The following is a 20,149-nucleotide window of genomic DNA, read 5'->3' as shown; positions in this document are numbered from 1 at the left end:
GAAATTTCATCTCTGGGTGACCACTGGAGACGTACATCTCCGTCCTTCCAGCTTCAGATCGCCGCTAGGCATCGTCTAGATACTCGGGGTCTCCCGCCCGCTAGACATGGCCTGCGAGCGGAAAGGCACCGGATCAAGGAGCAGTAACAGGAACGGAGATCACTTGCAGTCAGAATGATATGCCGTATAGCTACTCCCGCGCGTGCGAGTTGACTTCTCGATTGGCACATGGGCAGGAAGAGGTCAGTCATTGCTGGGCCGATGATGGTGTCGTGAGGGTAGGCGAGAACAGCCTGTTGTGGAGAGATCTAGACATACAGGGCATACAAGGCCTCGCTGCGTACACCTAGAATGAGGCCACGGCGACGGGGGCATGTGGCATGCACCTTGTTTCTATGGGCTCTGGTTAGCCAGGCCGGCGAAGGAGATCCTGTGGCAGGTGGTCATCGCTTGCATTGAGATTGTGTCTGCACTGGGAAATACTCTTATACTTCTTCATGTGAATGTGTCAACCCTTTGCAAGCAGATCCCGTCAGCAATTGGTGGCAAACCTTGTGCCTACAAGTAGGCGAATTTGGTTTAACGCAGTTCAAAATGTATATTTCAACGACTCTCGATTGAGAGTACCCTAAGGTAATGCCAGTGGCTCAAAGCGTCGAGTCTAAACCCCGCGTGCGATGAAGAAGAAGTGTATCAGAAGCATTATCCGCAGTCGAGCAGGAGACAGAATGGCAGAGTACAAAAATAACAATCAAATCAGACAATTGAACCATGGCGGCGAACAGGCACTGCCGCCTTTACATCTTGCCCTTGCCCTTCCCGCGAGTCTCCAGCATGGGAAACTCCTCTTGCTCCTGCTGGATACCGAGGCCAGAGAAATCGCCGGCACCATTCTCTTGCAGACTCAGCCGCAAAGCCAGCTCCAAATCATCGTCTCGTGGTGCAGGGTGGCTCGCGGATCCAGCACTACTGAGCAAGAGAGCCAACTCAAGGTCGTCGTCCCTAGGCGTGGCTTTGCTGGAAGAACCTGCTTTGGCGCCAGCGACAGGCTTGTAAGTTGCTGGGGGAGACATGGAGGGTGTTCTCTTTGTCGTCTTCTTCGCCGGTTTGGACTTGTACTTGATGGCAAACTCGAAATCACTGGAGCTGTTCTTGCGAGGAGACTGAGCCACATCGTCGGTAGCCTCCATCAGAGAAAGTCGAAGAGCTTGCTGGAGCTGCTGTTCGTACTCGTCTTCTTCCTCAACGACGGGAGGCGGGGGGGTAAAGCCAGTAATACTGGGCTCCGGTGTAACTGTGTCCACAGTACTTTCGCTGAAGGACGATACCGTGTCGAAGCTAGCATCGGCGGCAGAACCAGTGTCGCTGGCGCTAGTGCGACGCTGCTCCTCGAGCAGCAGTGTCTCCTGGGATATCATTTCCGCATATTGGAGAGCCTCCTCCTCGGTCAAGTCGCCAAAAGCGCCAACGCCAAATCTGTTGCGCAACCAGGCTTCTTCTTTAATGTCCTGTTCCTCCTCTCGCCGAAGCTCTGCAGTCTCTGCGGCAATGTAGCCAGAAACATTCCCGCCCTGGCGCCTAGTAGCAAGGCGGCCGTGAACATCGGCGTGTCGAAGCCGACGTTTACGACCAGGCGGCTGGTGAGTGGCGCTGTAAGACCAGTAACGCAGGAAGGCCCCGAAAGACGTAATACCACGCAACACAGTAGGATCAGGGTCGAGGTAGATGGCTCGAGCAGCTGAGTATGTATCGATCGGGAGCGCAGGGTTCATCGTCATCATGTGACGGGGTACTCGACCGTTGGAACGTCCATTGAGTGTACGGAGCGGCTCGAGCGAAGATGCCAGCGGGTCCCATGCTTGTACCAAGCCATCATTTCCGCCGTGTACCAGATACAAAGCCGTCAAGGCCAGGCAACTGATCTCGGGAGACTCTGTTTGAATGATGCGAAGAGGGGAGATGGTGGACATACTGCGCTGCTCGCGACAGTTCCAGACAACAACTGATCCGTCCTTGGTTCCGACAGCCAGCATACGGGTTCGCCGACCAGGAATTTCTGTCGACGATTCGGCAGTCTGTGGTGTCATTGTAGGAGTGGCAGCAGGTCTGGACCCAAATTGCAGAGGGTCTTCCGTTAATGTGAGAAGTGCGTGTGACGACAAATCAAGAGCCGACGCAGTGATCTCTGAACCTCCATAGTTGCCGAGTGACATTGTAGCAACGGCCCATTCATCCATGGAATTGAGCTTTGCCTGGGGCGTTAGCGAGCCGGACGAGATGGGTGTCACATCGCCCTTAACCACAGCCTTGGTAGGCTTGGGCTGGGACTGAGACTCATGCTTGTAGTCTCTTCCCGATCCAAATATTGACTGCTGCACTGGAGGGACATCCTGATAGACTGCAGCAGTATCTTCCACAGTGTCTGGAGTCTGTCGCGGCGTTTGGGACATGGCTCGGGCATAGCGAGTGACGCTCGGGGGATGTGTCTCCTCCAGCCCGCAATGAATAGAGACAATGACCTCCCCGGCGCCGCCGGCGTCATCGTTCGCAAAGTCGACCTCCAGTCTTCTTCGCATGTCCCAGCCATCACAGACCTTCCGGAAATGTGACGGCTTGTAACGGAGGAATTTTTCAATCTCACGGGCTTCCGCGACGAGTTGCTCTTTACTCAAGTTCATCGCGTCTGCGGGAGATCGAGGCGAATAAGCACCTCGGAGAGCATGCTTGTCGAACTCATCGGGCCGAGCCTGGCGACGGGAGTCGTCGATGAGCCGCCAGTAGACTGAGCGTCCGGCGAACCATGCGTTCTTGGTGACATCTTCGCCTTTAGATCGCTCCAGACTTGTCTTCGGCACGTCGACCAGGTAGAACACCTCTCCCAGGGCATTAAGAGCCACAGCCCATACGCGCTGGGCAGTCTTGCGCTTCTGGGTATACTGATCGTCGACTTTGATTGAGACGATCGGAACACCGGGGCTGAGCACCCATCGCGCTGTCATCTCGCCGTTGGGATGCCGCGGGCCACTTCCGTCTCCGTGGAGCGCATACGTAGTGACGATTCCGAGAGTTGAGCCGGTGATGATCCCGACCGTGGAGTGCGTAATGTTGGGTACAGCAGTGGATTTAGCAACCCAAACGGCCGAAATCGCTTCTGATAGTTCAGGGATCTTGGGAATATCGGGGTAGGTGTCGATTACGCCAGTGTCGCTACCAAGATACCGACCATGCATCTCATTGATCGGGCGGTAGTAGGCACGTCCGCCTGGAAAGCCTTCGCCGGAGAGCATGCCATAGGGCTGGCTGACATCCATGACGTTTGGGCAAGCGGCGGGTCCATCGCCAGCACCATATGGCTCAAGATTGGGAAACACCTCGTCCAGCTGTAGAATGGTGAAAGGGTCTCGGAATCCCCATTTCTCCACCTTGCCAATAAAAGAATCACTCAAGGTCGCGGCACCAAGGTTGGCAGTGCCGTGAATAACCCGGGGAGCCTTCTTGACAGTGAAGTCGGCATGGATGTGGGTCACAGCCCAGGGCAGCTTCGAGTTGTAGGTCAAGACAGCGCTTGTCTTCTTACTGCTTCGGCCAGATGCTCCAATGCCGCCAGGCTTAGCACCTGGTTTACCTCTGATGAGGCCCCTCAAAAGACGGGTTCGTAGTAGATATTCACTTCGCCACGTCGCAAGAGAAGTCAAGCGAGAAAAGTAGCGGGACTCTGAGCGAACGAATTCGAAAGAGTCATGGTCCAAGGGCCCTGCGCGATTCTGCTCGCCAGATTTTGTAGTCAGACTATCGTGACCCGGGAAGAATCGTAAAAAGGCCATTCGCCACGCATGGGGCGTCGTAACGAGCGAGTAGAAACGCTTCGACACCAAAGCTATCGCCGAGTGCGAATCGGGATGTAGGTGAGATAGGACGTGGGTCAACAACTCTACAACCATAGCGTTAGCGGGGGTTCAATTGCGATCCTCTGTCTTGTCCTGCATACCATTTGGAAAGTCTGTCAACTGCACGCTATCGGGTCGATTCTCAGATCGCTTGATGACCTTGAAGCCCAAAGCTTGACGGGGAGTAGACGGGGTTTGCGCATTTTCGTAATCAATCACTCGCTGACCAGCGACGGCTGAATGGCTATCAACAGAAGCTGAATCGTCAAAACTCAGCCGGCGAAGCTTCTCGTCGAGCTGGGCGGCGCTGACGGCGTCGAATGAGTCACGGCGCCCTCCGTCTGGAACAGATCTTGGAGATGCACTGCCTGTCTCTTCGCGGCGAAGGACAGCGACGCCGTTGGGCTGCTGGCGCGAAGAAAAGCCATGCTGGACTGAGGTAGTGGTGTCCGAGGGGTTATCTTGTTGATGTTGCGTTTCTGAAGACTCTGTCGGCCAATGTTGCATAAAGCTGTGGAACGGGAGGTCGTGGGCAGGTGGCGGGCGACTGTGCAAGGACAATGTGCACAGTCTTGGGAGATGAAGTTGATATGTTCGAGAGAACAAATTTGCGCGAAATGCGGGAGGATTGCGAATCGATTACGGCTTGAGGGTGTGATAACGTGTCTAATTCGTGTATGGTGCTTAAGTGAAGCTTTTCGTGGTCGCGTTTCGTGACGAAATGGCCTACAGTCGCGGGAGATTGTGGCGATGGAACATCCCCGGGCCGGTGCTTATCAGTGGCGGGGTGTAGCGGTTGTTCTTATCAGAATCTTCAATGCCGTCATCAACATCATCACCAAAACGTTTTGTCAGTCAGGTCCACTTGGACACATTGAACAAGCAGTAAATCATTCAATTGGTTGATATTCCTAGCTAATCGATCACACATGTGCCATCATGTCACGAATGTATTCGCTACTGCTACCACTTCAACTCGGTGCAGCAACTGCCGTGTGTTTCGCAAGGCTTTCTGCACTAATTAGCCTCATTGACTCAACGAAAAAGGAACAATGGCCGCTGATAACGGAACTCACTCCTGAGATGCGGTAATCCGGTACGCTGTACGGAGTAGCTGCATTCACTCTCACAGCACCGAGTTCAATGCAGTCCAGGCAGGCATGGACCAAAAGTTGGGATATCGCCAATGCGATGTTGAGGACAAACGGCAAAAGTTGAAGATGCGGCCAGTGTGGATTGAACACACGACCTTCAGATTAAGTGATTGAAGTTGACTTCAGTCTGACGCTCTCCCAACTGAGCTATGTCCGCCACGATCTTCGAATTGCGATGGCAGTCTTCGGGGCAGCAACGGAATAAGTCCCTGTTCGAAGTGGGGAGTAATCTCGGAGCCCTGACTTGGTCTTCTGGAGTGGATCCTCCAGAGTCTGCCTTCCGAACATTGGAGAGAGGAAAGAAATGGCGGTGGTCGGCTGTGCCTAAGGGAAGCAGATGGAAATCCAGGAAACATTCTGCAGGTGGCATCGATCAAGAGAGCGAATTACAGGAAAGAAGGGGCAAGGGGCGTGGCTGAATGCTATCTCGTCAGTCAGCTGCTCCCTCAGCTAGCTGTCTTGGTTTCTTCCCCTTTCAACTCCCAAATCCCTTCGGCACCCCCAAAGTTTCCAAGAAGAATTGATGTGCGAGTGCGGCAGGTTTGACAGGTTTGACAGTTTGCTTGATATGCCGAGACAAGGGACAACAACGGCTGACAACAATCTGACAGATTATTGACGACAAGTTCGCAACCAACGAGTCCACGCTAGCGGCGTCAGTCAGGGCCCGCCGCGTTGGTAAGGATGGCAGTTAATATCGGCCTCATCCTGCTGACTTACTCTCGTTTGTCTTGGTCCACCTCAACAATCGGGCCCTCTTCTTCTTGAAACAATTTCAACTTTACGATGTTGCTCAACCAAGTTGCTTTTCGAGGTCCCTGTCCGTATGAGACGGTACTACTAGACAACAGCGCCGGGCCTCTGTGCCCCGGAGTGTAAATCAACGCTGGCACCATCAAGCGGCCGACGGTCAGCCTGAACCGTGACAGCCACCGACCACAGCCGCCCGAAGTGGTATCATGAACTTCCGGGACGCCTCCAAAGACGGATCTGTTCCGATCCCAGTACCTCGGTTCGGCCTCGTATTTCTTCAAAGATTACAGAGCGGCCTCCAAGAACCCCCTTTCGCGTTTGCGCCAGCCACGGCACCACAGAGTCAACTTCCAGTGGCTCGATTCCCAAGCTCATAGGAGACGTGTTGGCACCGCCATCACGGCATCGCCTACCATCACCACCTTGACGAGAAGAAGCACAGACGCCTTACATCCCCCCAGCTCCCCAAATCTTGGACACCGACTCATCATGCTGCCGCAATTCCGCACAACATGAGTCGCGCGGCCAAGGCAGAGCAATCTGGCAATCTCAGCCCGGTTACCAACACACAGGGTCCCCGGGGCTGGGCCGCGTAACGGTGCCATGAGACCAGGACAGTCTCCTCCCATTTCCCCTTCTCTCTTTCGCACCCACCTTGGTCCCTGGGCCCTGGCACGGTGGCACCTCCAAATCTCCATCCTCGGTGAAGCCCTATGAAGAACGAGTGGAACAAGGGAAACCCTCCCCTGGAACTTGTGCGTTCGGATGTCAAGGGTCCTCTTCCCACACTCTCCCGATTCTCGCAGGTTACTTGTTTTTCTCACGAGGGCAAACACTAGGCAAATCCCATCGGTGCGGTCCAGTTCCGTTTTTTTCGCGCTTCAGCCGTCGCTATAATAATAACCCATGTGCGGCACAGCAGAGACTTACTCAAACCTACCGGGCTGTTCGATACGACAGATACCTAGTATGCCTCGGCGACTCTATCCATCCAAATCATGGGGTGTCAAGCGGCTCAAACCCTCTCGATCATCAGATCATGGCATCTGAGGCAGTTTCTTCCACCGCCGAGTCAGGACTCGTCACTGTTTCCCTCGATTCCCAGATTTTCTTGATGATCTCTCATCTATCACAAAGACCGTGCACTGTAGCGCACTGACGGTTAACTGAGCACACACCACAGATTAAGAATTCCCGACTTCCGGGGGCCGGCCCCGAACCACAAGAGTCGAACATCCCCATCGCATGGGTGCCCAGAACAACATCCAGGATCCTAGGGTAACCATACAGATATCCACCTCCCAAGTCCACCTCATTGAAAAACGGCCGAGTCAAATCTGTAGGAGAAAGGAGCCACCTGTGACGTAGGTCTCCGCACAGTCGCCCATTCCCTTGGGCCGCGCTTGGACGGAGAACAGAGCACAGAAAGGCAATTCTTTCGGGGCCAAGAGAACGTCTCCATTATATCTGCGGATGCGGATATGGATCCCACAGTGAAGTTGTGAACAGCACAGGGCCCCATATCGCATACCACGAAACTGACAGCTACCTAATCACACTCCGCGCGCTCCTCGCATAGCAAGCGCTGGACTCGACTCGCTCGAAAAGGCTGAACAATCACCATGAGCAGAAAAACTTCAACACAATAAAAATGGGTAATGAGAGCATTCCTCGGCGTTGTCGGCACACAAGTTCACTCACATACGGATACACGCATCTAGCCAAACACTACGGATATTAGACGTCCCATAGACGGTACGGGCCAGAACGGACGGAGGGCCCAGTCTTGCCCGTGGATGTTTCCTTTTTCCCTTCCAGGTCTAGCGTTGTAGAGCCAACGGTGAACGGGGGCCCTGTCAAAACGGCTGTCAAAAAGTCAAAATAAAAGTCATCTAAGAAACTTCCCGATACGCCCAGAAGACTGCAGTCTGCGACTCCTTGACCCAAGATTCAGGGTTCCCTCTCCTGGGTTGTCCCTGATGAGAAAGTCTCATGATGAAGGGGTCACGAACCAGGGCCAATTGAACTTACCGTCCCTTCTAGGAAACAATTCTGGCATTTCGCGGGCAAAGTAATGTGCCAAGCCCTTCTAACAAGCCAAAAAACATACACCATGAACGCGAGCTATCACCACCAATTAATTCCTGGCAAAGCTGCCTAGATTCATCCTAGGACAGGCATTCGAGATGAGCTGTATCCCGCCGATGCCGTTGTCCATCCTGTTTGTTCACATCTTGGGTATCTGCCATAGCCACCGCAGCATTCCGTCTTCCCGCGGTCCAAGTCTCAAAGAGCATCCAAGTCCTGAATCTAACCCCCCCCCCCCCTTCTCCAGCTTAATAAGAAGTTAGGAACTCATCCGAAGTTTCTTTACTGGACTTCTCACTCAGCCTTCAGGGGCTTCGTCCGAAGTGGAACCCCGGTCAACTCTTATTGCGAATCACCGCAAGTCTGCAATTGCATAGAGTTGCAACGGGGCAAAAACTGCAAGGAGACAAAACTCGCAATGTTGATCAGCAGTTGACAACACCCTATTCAGGCTTCAAAACAGAGGATACAACGACCTCACGCCAGTGTCCCTAGCGAAAGAACGATTTTCCATTTTTCAAAACCCGACCCCCCGGTCCGGCGCCACGGGCCCTCCCGCTCGCCTCTCAACGCCCATCCAAACTTCCCTGGGAGGAACCCCGTTGCGAGTTTCAACACCCTCAATGTCCGCCATCCGGCCGGTCCAATCGACAATGGTGCCCAACGTACGAGCTCCATTGAACCCGAAAAAAATAAGAGAAAACACTGGAGAATCATGTTCTTCATCACACCGGCACGCAGGGAAGAGAAACAAGAATTTGACTCCAACACGCCCAACCTCGCCCTTGATCGCCAATTTACACCCTAGGTCGCGTATAGTCGTACGCAGCGGGTGATGGCGCGGGACATCACAGCCCTCTGACAGGGAGGTAATATGAGCATGGTCTCTGCAATCAGAGGCTCGGAGCAGAGTCTTCCATCTGCTTCATAGTCACCTAGTGACATTAACATGCACGGATACAGCGCGTCAATAACTTCTCTCTGCTCGGTTCTATTTCCATAACCCCTGGCCGTAATTCAACGCGTCTACTGGGGAAGCCACGCACCGCCAGTGCCGCACCGGCCGTCGGCCATCGCCGTCTTCGTCCTCGTCTGCATATGTACAGCACGGTTACGTGTAGCTGTCGTCGTCGTCGATTGTCGACATACCACAATAGGTGGGATAGGTGGGGAGAGTCCTTTTCTCGTCCGAAAAGACAGAGACGAGACGATGCGTTCGCAACCACCCCACTAAAGACGTTGGAAATGAGCCACCTCTACCGCGGCTTTACGGCGCATCTCCCGACGTGGACAGTGCCAAACCCCATCCAACATCCCCGAACTCATGTCCCATTCGGGGCCTCGCAGGACTCCTCAACCGACGCTGACCTGCCCTCTTGGGCAGAAGCCGTGGAACACCCCCCGAACCACAGCGCTCTTGGCACAGAAAGAAAAAACACTGCAGAAAGGGCCAGCTATCATGAAACGGGACATCTTTACTAAAGCGGTGGAACAAGCCCCCGAGGCAACGGGGGGTCGGTTGAACCCAAGCTCCAACAGCACGCAAGTCTCATTGGCCCTCAACCACCCTGAACGGTGAACCTGACTACGGAACAGAAGCCGTCGTTGCCTCGTTGGTGGGTGGTGACTACCCGGTTCGGCGTTGCCAGCCCGCGTCGAGTTCCGCGTTCCTCCCATTGGCGCGCTCTCTGTTCGTTTGAAACTCGTCAAGGCCTCATTACAGCGTACACACCAACGAGACGACACTTCGGATATTCTTCGCAAGATTCGCACATGCACACGTCTGTCTGTATGTGTCATCCAATGCGTTCCGCCTCCCGATTCTTCCTCCCATTGCCGCCTGGGCAGAAAAGTCTACCCTCACCACAACCTGCGGACGGAGCACGGAGTACCAAGGCGCCAAGTCAACGAGTCTTCGGACACAATGCCGATGGGGGGGGTTTGAGGGTGGGAAACAAACCCCAGGCCTATCGGTGTTTAGATATGCTGTTGCAAAGTAAATCGGCCCTTTGCAGGCTTTGCAAGGGACAAGCGCACGTCGAATTTCGAACACCACCATCCGCATGCCTGTTCCCTCCCCGGCACTTTGATACAGGTACGTTATCGATCAGGCACGTTCGGATGATGTTCGCGGCAGTTGTATACGCAGTATGGTGACTGCTCGAAACTCGAATCTGCGAATACCTTCACTACCAGCCCTGATAAGGGTCTCAAGTATTCTTCGTGCTTCAGGGGGAAACGACTGCGGATATCGTGTCTGAAGTTTCTACACCCAAAAAGCTAAGCATCTTTTTCGTATTTGTTGCTATCTAGAGGCACCTCCGGCATAGCTATTGGCAGACCTGAGCGCGGACTGGACTACCTCTCGACAGTTATCGCATTTCACACAAGTACAGAGACTTTGGCTGTTGGAAGCCCCCTTGCCTATTTCTTGAACGACCAAGTCCCCTGTTCCGTTTGTGCCATCACCAACGCTGGACGGCATCCAGATAAGGTGAGAAGGGCCTACGGTCTATGACCTAGATAGTTGAATCACGCGTATGGACTTCGACAAGAAAGGGGGTCCGCGACCCTCAAACCCCAGTCACGATGGTGAGCATGCCTGGCAAAATGTCACCATCGTGGTCCGGGTTCTTCAGCACCCGATCGCAGCCTTTGCGAGAGCGAGCATTCCCGACTTGTGAACAAAACTCAACATGCAACTCTGCAAATTGTGTCGTCGTCAGCATCGAGGATGAAACCCAGCCTGTGATGGTGCACGAGCAGCAATCACCGTATCACGAGACGGAAGATGGCGTGCTTCGTTTTCCCCCCAGAGTGAACCGCACTGACAACTTTGTCAATGGCAATTTCGCTGGCCAAGAGAAAGTCGATTGCGAACTCTGCGCGCGCCTCGGCCTTCTCTTCGAAGCGGTCAACATGAACGATATCCGGGGCCGAAATGGACCAAGATTGCGCTTTCTCCCCAAACGCCCGTTTCACAGACAATAATTATCCACAATCTTCCGATCAGTCCGCCGATGACCTCAAAGTTTCCCAGCGTGGCCGAGATCCGAATAATTCAGGGGATATCGCATCGCATCCGCCGAATATTCGCCGCGTACAGAGTAGAGTTGTTTAGTATCGTGAGCCGGCGAGGGGAAAGGGGACTCGGAAGACAGAGCCCCCTTGCCAAGACCATGGGAGTTTATCAAGTCTTCGATATCAATTAGCCCACTAGAATACAACAATAGTCACGATAGCTTGACTTACACCTTGCGACGATTGCTATCAGGGACAACCACGACTCTAATAGAGTTGCAACATGGAAACTCTAAGCACAGCCGCCAAGACCCCTGTGAGCCACGCTGTCGAAAACATGCGTCTGGTGGGCTGCCACGCTGTCTCTAAGTTCAAAGCCTTGTGCCCCGGAGCAGCAAGGATACCAAAAAGTTTCCTCAACGTCAAGCCGGACCAGAACTCGGGTCCGGGTTCGCGGGGTTAGCGGGCGCCAACGTCTGCGAGTCGATTTACCTCTGTCCCAGCGACGATGACAATCTAACACGGCCCCCAAGAAACAGCAGATTAGAAATACAAAGCTTCACAACTGGCTCTCACCTGGCAGCGGCCACGGTAATGATCGCCAACAAGGAAACAGGGGGGTGGATATTGGTACCTTATTGTGTAGTTTTGCCATTTGGGGGCAGTCCTTCTGTGACCGGACGGCGTTGACCTACAAGTCAGGAAAGTCACGCGAACCGGGCCGGCACAAGGACAAGGACCCCGGGGACGACCTACATTCAAAAACCGGCAAGCGGGATACCCGCCGTGCCGCTCATCTTTTCTGTTTTTCTGTTTTTCTTTTTCTGCCCACACCCCGACCTTGGTAATTGGCAAACAATGAGAAATCGACTGAAAACTAAATGGTGGCGAAATTTCAATGCTACCGTACCATAGCAGAGTCAGAAGTCAAAATTCCATAGCGGTTCATCGTGTCGGTCCCCGCAGAGGAAGGGAGAGGGGCCCGAGGGGGAAAATGAGTAGAGATGACGCTTCGTCTCGGCCCGTTTGACAGGGACCGGGGAGGCTGAGAATTCCAGAAGACGCGGCGATCAGACGGAACCCGTGCAACAAGTTCAACGACACGGCTGAAGAAAGTACGGGTAGTCTTCACGAGAAGAAACGCTCTTGTGTATGCTGCTGTGAAAATGGGATATTCGCATATGCCATAGATGGGGTTTGCGGAAATTGTCACTGACTTGTAACCCTCTGCGCCTGTCAGCCATAAACTCATGGCAGAGGCCTAGGAAACAAGGGAAGAGTACTTTCCAGGACAGACGTGATACGCAGCCGGCAGGTCACAGGAGGCGCTCGAAGAAGCATTCATTGACCTGTGATTTGGAAGCTCTGATGGAGCCAAATCGACGCGCCCAAGCCCATCGCAGCCACGCAGAGGACGTCATCAATGCAACGAAGCGGTATCCCAAAGTGGAGGTATGGGGAGGTCTCATGACGGACGCCCCCGACGCCAATCACTACCAAACTCGAGCCGCCGCACCGAAACCGTTGAGAGCGGCGCACCGTCTGCTTGGGAATTTGGATTGACATGTGGCGTATTACACAGTAGGTTAAGGTGGTAAGGTGTTCCGGAAATAACAGCGGGTGGGCGCGAAGGCGCCGCAGATTTGCAAGATCTGTCCATGCCAGGCACTCGTAGCGGCTAATGAGACTGGCGGCTGGGGGAGCTGTCGATACGCCGGCGACCTGGTTCGGCGTATCCGTAGTCTGCGACCCTGAAACGCAGGAGGTGACGGCGTTTTTGCCCCGCCAAGGTTGCAAGGCTGTATTTGTTGTTGTCGATACGTTCCATCTATCCCGTGGCATTTGGAATGTAGGGGTTAGCTACCCTGTGAGACCATAGGATTCGGCCTAGGTCTCCAGAATGGGTCGGGTTGTAAGGTCGGTATGACTTTCTAAAACCACAACTTTAGATCGGCATTCTTTGTTGATGTTGCCGTTCCATACACCTATTGGCCCCCCTTGAAATGAGCTGAGCTGAGCTTGGCAACAACATTTTGCAGCTGACTGAAGGATCATCTCCAAATCGAGGTGTTGGTTGTGGCAATAAAACCATAAGGAACAAAGCCTCTCACGTAAAGGAGCCAATTGGGCAATCCAGAGGTTAAGGTGGATCTGGCCTGCAAGTCTGGGCACGCGTATTGAAACCTATCGAGGATGAAGCTGCCTCTTTGGGTTCAACTCCCTCTGATGCCCTGGTTGTAAGAATCCTTCGTCCAAGGTAGTTGAACTCCCAAAACAATGGTTCAGCCGCTGATTGGCTTCGGACAGGCGGTGAGAGAGGAAACAGATCTTCTCTCCTTCGTGGTAGGTAGAGAGTTTGCGAAGCCACCGAAAGCCCCAATTGGCAGATCTGAGAGATGAGATTGAAATAGACACAGAGAGCGAACAAAGCCTTTGCCGCCCACACCGTCAACCACTTGGCTGGGGTTTCCCGACCCTCTGGCTCAGCTGCCCTGGGTTGAACCCGGCACAGTGACAAATGGAGTGTAAGACGTCGACTGCGTAGGCAGAACGCAATTCAATACCAATCGTTCCTAGTTCATGCACATTCGATGTGTGTCTTTAGGATGCCCAAGACGTGCTCCGTAATTAGAGAAAGGGTCCGACGGGTAATCAACACATGGGAGCGTCGATCCAAGCCAATCTTTCCGTAGCGCCACTCAAACCCGCAGACTTCATTAGTCGGCGGGTATGATCTGCCACCAAAGGGGCTCCATTTGGTGCGACCGAGGTGCCGGTCAATTACTTGACCTCCAAGACCCATCCCATTAGAGCAAGGACAGACAAGTGAGACGGAGTCCATGAAGTCCGAACCGATTCGAACATCCTGTAACAGCAACCAACAAAGAGGGGAAGCGGCCGCTTTGCAGAATAATAGAAAAATCTTGTTGGTCAATACATGCACACGAAAGGGTCGAGGAGATGTAGCCGCTGCAAGTCATTCGAGTCGTGCGTGACGTGACGACACAAAGTTGAGCTGTTTGAGTCCTCTGTCTGGTTTCTCTGGTAGAGTTGTCGAGGGCTGTCCTTCCGCGGGCCCCGCACCATGCAGAGAAAACCGTTTCCAGTAAAGCTCGGAGCCGGATTTGAGGCCAGTTGCATCGATGCTGTCCACGGGTGGTATTCGAGCGGGGCTCAGGGAACTTCTTGAGAGCTTGGGACCGCTAACTCTAAGAGGGTCGTCCCTCGGCTGGCAGAACTTCGATATGATTGCTGAAGATTTCAACGACCCGACTGGCCAGATGGGCTTCTTTTCTTTGGGGGGTATCATCGCCGTGATCGCCAACTCCGGCGGGCGGCGGGTCATATGCGGCTGCTATGCGGTTGGTTCTAACAGTCACTGCTCGTTGGCCAGAACGATCCCACGTTGCTTCTATTTACCCTGAGTCGGGGGCTGGTTGATGCACATGACGAAAACACCTGTCTGTACCTAATCCATGAAAGAAGGTCTTTACAGAGTCCTGGTCGTCTGCAACGATGTTTGCACCAATAGTTGCCCGCCTGCAGCGCCGGCGACACGCTTGATTGGATACAGGCAGGTTGGCGGCAACTCGTCCACCAGGACGTGTCATCTCTCACCTGCCACTGAAAGACGTTGTTGCAGCCGGTCTGCATCTTGACTTTTGACTTTTGCCTCGCAGTCCGGATTGGGAACAGGGGCAGTAGCTAGTATTCCCGTGTCATGGAGTCTTTGCCCCTTTGTCTGGCAAAGGCGGAACTTGGAAGATATAGCTCGTAATCTGTCAGTCGCTGTCGGCCGAGTGGGAATACTTGAATCGTCCGCCGAGATGATGGCCGGGTCTGGCCTAGGTAAGCTCGTGGATAAGATCCATTGCAAACGCCCCAAGCCCAAAATGTGCCTTTTGGTGAGGCAGCCATATCGAAATTGGACCCGGCCGCGTGGGTAGAAGAAGGTGGCCGTCTTCGGTTCGCGTGTCGAGGCAAAGTAAATCGGGTGGCGTGGCGTCAGGGTTCCGTCAAATCGTTTACGGCCGATTCAGCCATATCTCCAAGCGAGAATCCCGCCCCCGCAGCGCGGACCCAGAGCAACCATAGGGTGAATTGCCCGCCTCCCCGAGGCCGGCCCAGGAGGAGTGACAACAGTGGGTGTCACCGGTATGCAGCTTGTGGTGTTCCGGACCTGCGATGCGGTGCACCGCTGTGCAGCTGCGGGGTGGCATGATTCTTCTATAGTTATGTAGTGTCAGGCAAGTGGGCGAGTGCCTGACTGGCCCAGAAAATTTTATGTCTGCCTTTGGCCGGGTCGCTGCATTGTGGACACCGGCTGTCCCTGGGTTACCGTGTATGTGATGTAAATTCGAGGCAAAGTGTATGGCGATGGTTCCCTGTAGCTGTAGCTGCACCCGTGTCTGATGCGTCAGTACTCGTGTTTGCGTGGCGCCGAAACCCTAGGTTAACGTCGACAGCGACTTTGACATTCGACCTTGACACTGTCCGCTATCCTGATGGGTAGTGACACAAAGATGAGTCGACATATGGGTACGTCGTTCAACGTGCGCATGTCAATAAGCAAAAGATGGCGTAGAAGCACGCATGGAACATTGTCGTTTCGGTGCAAGAGACCAATAAGGGGTGGAGAGAAACCCAGCGCCCCTTCGGCCGAGATAGTACGTGTGAAAGCAAAGGCGTGTCCTGTGTAGCCGTCCGCGGTGGACGTGTGTCTATATTCGTAGCTCTGAACGAATAGGTATCCGCAGTTGGGGGCTAGAATAGAATACAGCAAAGGTATCTGTACTCCGTATTCAAGTATGTGTCCGTATGTAGGCATTGGTCAGAGCAGCTCAAACAGGGCATGTTGCGGTTGCCAAAGACAGCCTTACAGGCCTGGCAGGTCTGACGTTTTCTGGCTGCTGAGGCTTTGCGGGCGGTGATGACTGACCGCCTCGTGCATTGGCATTGATTGATCGAGCTGTGCCGTTCGCTGCTTTCGTCTCCCGCGGGTGAGTATCCCAACGAGCTGGTTCGGCTTCGGTGGTTCTCTGTTTGCCTTGGACCAGATCCTTGGGGTCACATTGAAAGAGGCGGGCGATTTGGGGGAGAGAGGTCAGAGAAGGCATCTCTGCGCGTTAGACAGCTAAGCGCCCGTGCCAATGCTTCTCGAACAAAAAAAAAAGCATTGTCGTGACCGCTGGGCTGGGATTGACGAGGGCACTGTGTAATGTGTATTCTTGAGACAAACCGTGACCAGATATGATTGCGGCCGTAAGATGAAAGTGGGGGAGAAGAGCAGGCCATGTTATTGTTCGCGTGGATGCCGGCCCAAAAGAGAAGGCCTTTCGAGGAGTTGGGGGCTGGAAGCTTGGAAGTCGAAAGGAGTTTGGGATTTGACGGGAGCATCAGGCTAGATGACCGGGCTGGAAGCGTACGATACTCAAGCCCTGCGAGAGGTAACGCAGCAGGGGCCTGGCGGTGATTCATCAATTCAACCGTTCGTGGCTCCTTCTGCCTGGCTTGTCGCTGCTGCTGGTTCCTTCCAATGCTGGCGATTGCCGAAGTTCTGCTCTTGCTCTTTTTCTTGCGCCTGCTCTCGCACTCTGGCTCCTGCCCCATACATCGTGAGGTGGGCAGGCTAAGTACCTCTGGGGCATCTGGCGATGAAGCGACAGAGCGTCTCGGGAAGTCGGTCCTTCCAGCGCTGTTTACACAGGCTTGGACCCAGTCCTTACGCAGCAGGTACCTCAAGTATCCAGGTACACCTTGCACAGGTTCCTCTTACCTCAGGACTAAGGTTGATAGACGGGTCGGTCCAGATCGCTCCTTACATAATCCCGCGACTGCTCATGTTTGGTTTGTGCTGGAGAAGACGGGATGAAATGTGCAGTGCGCTTGCATCGCCCCGGTGCTTGGGCTCTGAATCTCTGATGGGCCCATGGGACATCTCGAGTTCGTCTCTCGTTCCGTCTCCGTAGAGCGCCTGGGCCACGATGCGCCCAGAGAGTCGTGTCCCGTTCCCCCCGACGAATCTCATGAGAGTGAGATACAGTATGAGCAGTGTTGCTCCGTAGTAAATGACACTGGAACAGAATAGACAGCCCAAAAACACACGCATACACCGGGAGCTTTGGAAAGAAGTGGCCCAACCGTACCGAATGCCAGGCCCCCGTTCAATCCCTGTCCTATCCGCCCAAACGTGAAATCCACACCAGCCCGTCCAAGGGATACAACAGTGCAAATCCCCCCTTCCGGCGACGAGAAAACCCAACCTAAAAGACCAACCCATAAGAAAGTGGCTAGTGCAGGGCACCCAGATACGTGGGACAGTCTATCGGGTATCCGGACAATGGGCAAACGGGGTTATTACGGATACCTCAGTGGGCTCAGAGACAAGTCCGACAGAAGAACCAACTGTGACGAGAGTGAGACAGACAAGACAGCATTTCAAGAGAAGAATAAGCAAACAATCCCAACCGCTGGAGGAAAAATAGGACGCAACCTGAAATGGGCTTTTGCCATGAGCAAGGGGAAAACCAGTCTCCGCCTGCGGGCTCATGAGACCGCCCGCTCGTTAGGACACCACACACACACTCACACACACACACACACACACACACATACGGATACACACCCCAGATCGACTCATATCTGACACGTGCTGACAACGAGGAGGTAAAGGAGCGGTAAAGCGGAGACTTCTGACGAATAAACACGAGGGCCGAACAGCAGGCAGGTCTGCGGCTTCGGGCTTTTGCCAAGATGGATTCGCCAATCCTTCCTGTTGGTAACGGAATTTCAATCCCTCCTCGCCCTCTTCCTTTTTCTCACCCAACCCTTACCTTGCTGCTTCGCCTCACCGCTGCTGCCATCCTATCCTTCTCCTCGGGATTGTGGAACGTGAAGTTTCCCCTTTGACGGGATTTTCTTGATCCTGGGGTGGGTGGTCTCGGGGATGAAGTACTGGGATCGTCGTCGGTTTATGGACGGGAATACCATCCGCCCGGGGGTTCAGTTGGGATTGGAATGGGGCGAGGGGGGCGACGAGGGGGAGGCCTAACGGTTTAGAAGTCACATCGCGGCGCAAGTGAACCTCACTAATAACCTAATAGAGATTTCGTTTGGCTGGAAGATGGGGCCATGTTGTGAAGTCTAGACTCTGGACTTCTAAAGAGAACTTGCCCTGATCAGCAAGGGACGGAGTCTCGGATGATAGACGGAGCAATGCCTGGGTACGTAGTCCAGAAGGAAACAGTCTTATTACATTGCGAAGTACGTATCGTTTGCAATTCAACTCTCTAAAGTCTCCCGGATGCTCAAATCGTCTTTGGCGCGCGTACTGAGGGAAAGCAGGAAGAGAGAGGTGATGATAAGGTACGATGGATGCACATTGAAATGAACGAGGTGCAACCGCCCGCATTTAGCCTCTCCTCGAAAAAGAGGCGTGCCTACGTATTCTCCGTACCTGAACGTTTGATCGCTGGACCACGCGCTTGTCCTCCCCTCTTCCTCACGATACCCCAATACATGTACGAACAGGTACGGAGAACGGTGTATTCCTCTTTGGGGACGCTAGGTCCGACATCTCGTTCCATTGGCCTGGCTCCCAAAGGGAAAGAGGAGGGGGGCAAGGGTACGTAGCTTAGAGGTTGGATTTCCAACGAGGCGAGATGCCGTGATGCCTTACTTTACTTTAATCCTCCCCCCTCCTTCCCCTTGGTCTCCGATGAAGTGTCCAATCCCATTGCTTGATTGATTCTTGCGGATTACTCTTTCCAGCTTGGGGAGGACGGGACCCAAGCCACGCAAAGGCCTGTCGGGCTGCGGCTCACTCTTGGCTCCTCACGCAGGTTTCTCGTCAGATGGTTGACATGGGGTTTTGCATTTACTTCCTGGGTGTCGTTGCTAGTTCGTTGCGTGAACGGATATTATCAGCCCAGGCCAGACTCAACCAAGAGGGGGAACAGATGTCGCGCGAAAAGCTCGGATGGACAACGAAAGAAGTGGAGGTTCCTCGGCTCATTCAATGAACGACCAACCCATACGCTTCTTTCTTCCCCTTTTTGTTTGGTAGTGGTGTGGGTTTTCCCGTATCTTCCTGCGACCTGCGCCTGCATCTTATATCGCATCGGTCAAACAAAGTGGAGGACGTTGCGGTACCCGGTTCCGTACCTCTCAACTAAGTACGTACGGATAACCCGTTCTGAGATTCGAGAACCACAGGAACCACAGGATGGAGATGGGCCGAGGAACGGGGCGCCGGGGAAAGCGTCCTCTCGCATCTACCTTACTGCGTATCTGGGCTAGCACGCCCAGAAAGAGTACACTTATATCCGCGACCCGGTGCGGGAAGGTAAAAAAGAAGGGAAAGGGAGGCCCGTCCGACTAAACCATTTCGGGTCCGGCTTGCTATCAGAAAGATGGCGGGCCCCCCGTCCGTCCCGTTCGAACGATAGGTATCCGTACCTTGGGATGAGGTACGGAGTAAGTGGTGCACAACATACCGCAGGTTGAAGGGACTAGGACTAATAAGGTGGTCGGTGATACTCCGTACAATTCGTAGCTGTCTGGTCTGGTCTCTTTTTATTTTCTTTTTTCCAATCTCCCCTTTTTTTTCTGATTGCGCCGCGTCGATCTAGATTTCGCAGCCCGCAAATGATATCTCTAATGGTAGGTACTGTACGGAGTAGCAACATCGCTTACGACAAAAAAAGGTGTGCAGCCAATTGACGAATCCGTTTCGACCTTTTTTTTTTTTTGTCTTTCTTCTCGTTCGATCCGAGGTTCTGGTTGCCGGCTTTTTCTTCAACACCAGCTTTCTGGTCCCCAACCCAACAAACACACAACCCCGTTCTTCCCATTCCTCTCTCTCGGGTCACGTACGCCCGTTCTCTTCCTTGGCCTTTACCGCCCTTTTCCCATCCGGAATCTAAATGATCAATGAGACAGGTCCAGCAGCGGCTGGAATGCTAAGAGCCTAAGAAGGGATGTGGACGGGAAGGCTGAAAACTAACAACCTAGCCACAAAGTTGAGGGGGGGGTTTTCCTCAAAGTTTTTAATTACAAACGAACAATCCCATATCCCTATTCGCAGAGTCTGGGCTATAGTAATCCAGGGCTTAGTTGGCTTGGTAGGGTACTTTTGCATCAGCCACAAAAAGCTGTCTACTCAGTCTTCCATAGTACATACAGTACACCTTGGTTGCTCAGAGGTACTCGAGGTGGGAACAAGTACGCTACGGAACGCCTGGATAT

At 53.6% G+C, this 20,149-nt stretch overlaps 4 protein-coding genes across 4 annotated transcripts; 1 reads left to right on the top strand and 3 right to left on the bottom strand.

The window, feature by feature from the left end:
• Positions 1-797: 797 nt before the first annotated feature.
• On the bottom strand, positions 798-4,394 carry CABS01_04542 (F-box domain-containing protein; the record flags this gene model as incomplete). Its single annotated transcript, XM_060537913.1, has 2 exons — positions 798-3,931; positions 3,989-4,394. The coding sequence occupies 2 exons, from the start codon at positions 4,392-4,394 to the stop codon at positions 798-800; spliced, it is 3,540 nt and encodes a 1,179-aa protein (XP_060389575.1).
• A 6,514-nt stretch (positions 4,395-10,908) lies between these two features.
• On the bottom strand, positions 10,909-12,372 carry CABS01_04541 (uncharacterized protein; the record flags this gene model as incomplete). The annotated part of the gene is made up of 5 exons (XM_060537912.1): positions 10,909-11,098; positions 11,135-11,170; positions 11,599-11,655; positions 11,809-12,164; positions 12,253-12,372. The coding sequence occupies 5 exons, from the start codon at positions 12,370-12,372 to the stop codon at positions 10,909-10,911; spliced, it is 759 nt and encodes a 252-aa protein (XP_060389574.1).
• Positions 12,373-13,880: 1,508 nt separating this feature from the next.
• On the bottom strand, positions 13,881-14,249 carry CABS01_04540 (uncharacterized protein; the record flags this gene model as incomplete). Its single annotated transcript, XM_060537911.1, has 1 exon — positions 13,881-14,249. One exon carries the CDS (start codon positions 14,247-14,249, stop codon positions 13,881-13,883), a length of 369 nt encoding a protein of 122 aa, XP_060389573.1.
• Positions 14,250-16,439: 2,190 nt separating this feature from the next.
• Positions 16,440-17,170, top strand: CABS01_04539 (uncharacterized protein; the record flags this gene model as incomplete). Its single annotated transcript, XM_060537910.1, has 2 exons — positions 16,440-16,636; positions 16,987-17,170. The coding sequence occupies 2 exons, from the start codon at positions 16,440-16,442 to the stop codon at positions 17,168-17,170; spliced, it is 381 nt and encodes a 126-aa protein (XP_060389572.1).
• Between the last annotated feature and the right edge of the window lie 2,979 nt (positions 17,171-20,149).

This window comes from Colletotrichum abscissum (assembly GCF_030869225.1).
Source record: "Colletotrichum abscissum strain IMI 504890 chromosome Unknown Scaffold_9.1, whole genome shotgun sequence".
Classification (NCBI taxonomy): Eukaryota; Fungi; Ascomycota; class Sordariomycetes; order Glomerellales; family Glomerellaceae; genus Colletotrichum; species Colletotrichum abscissum.
The sequence above is the reverse complement of the archived record's forward strand: the minus strand, read 5'-3'. Positions and strand labels throughout refer to the sequence as shown.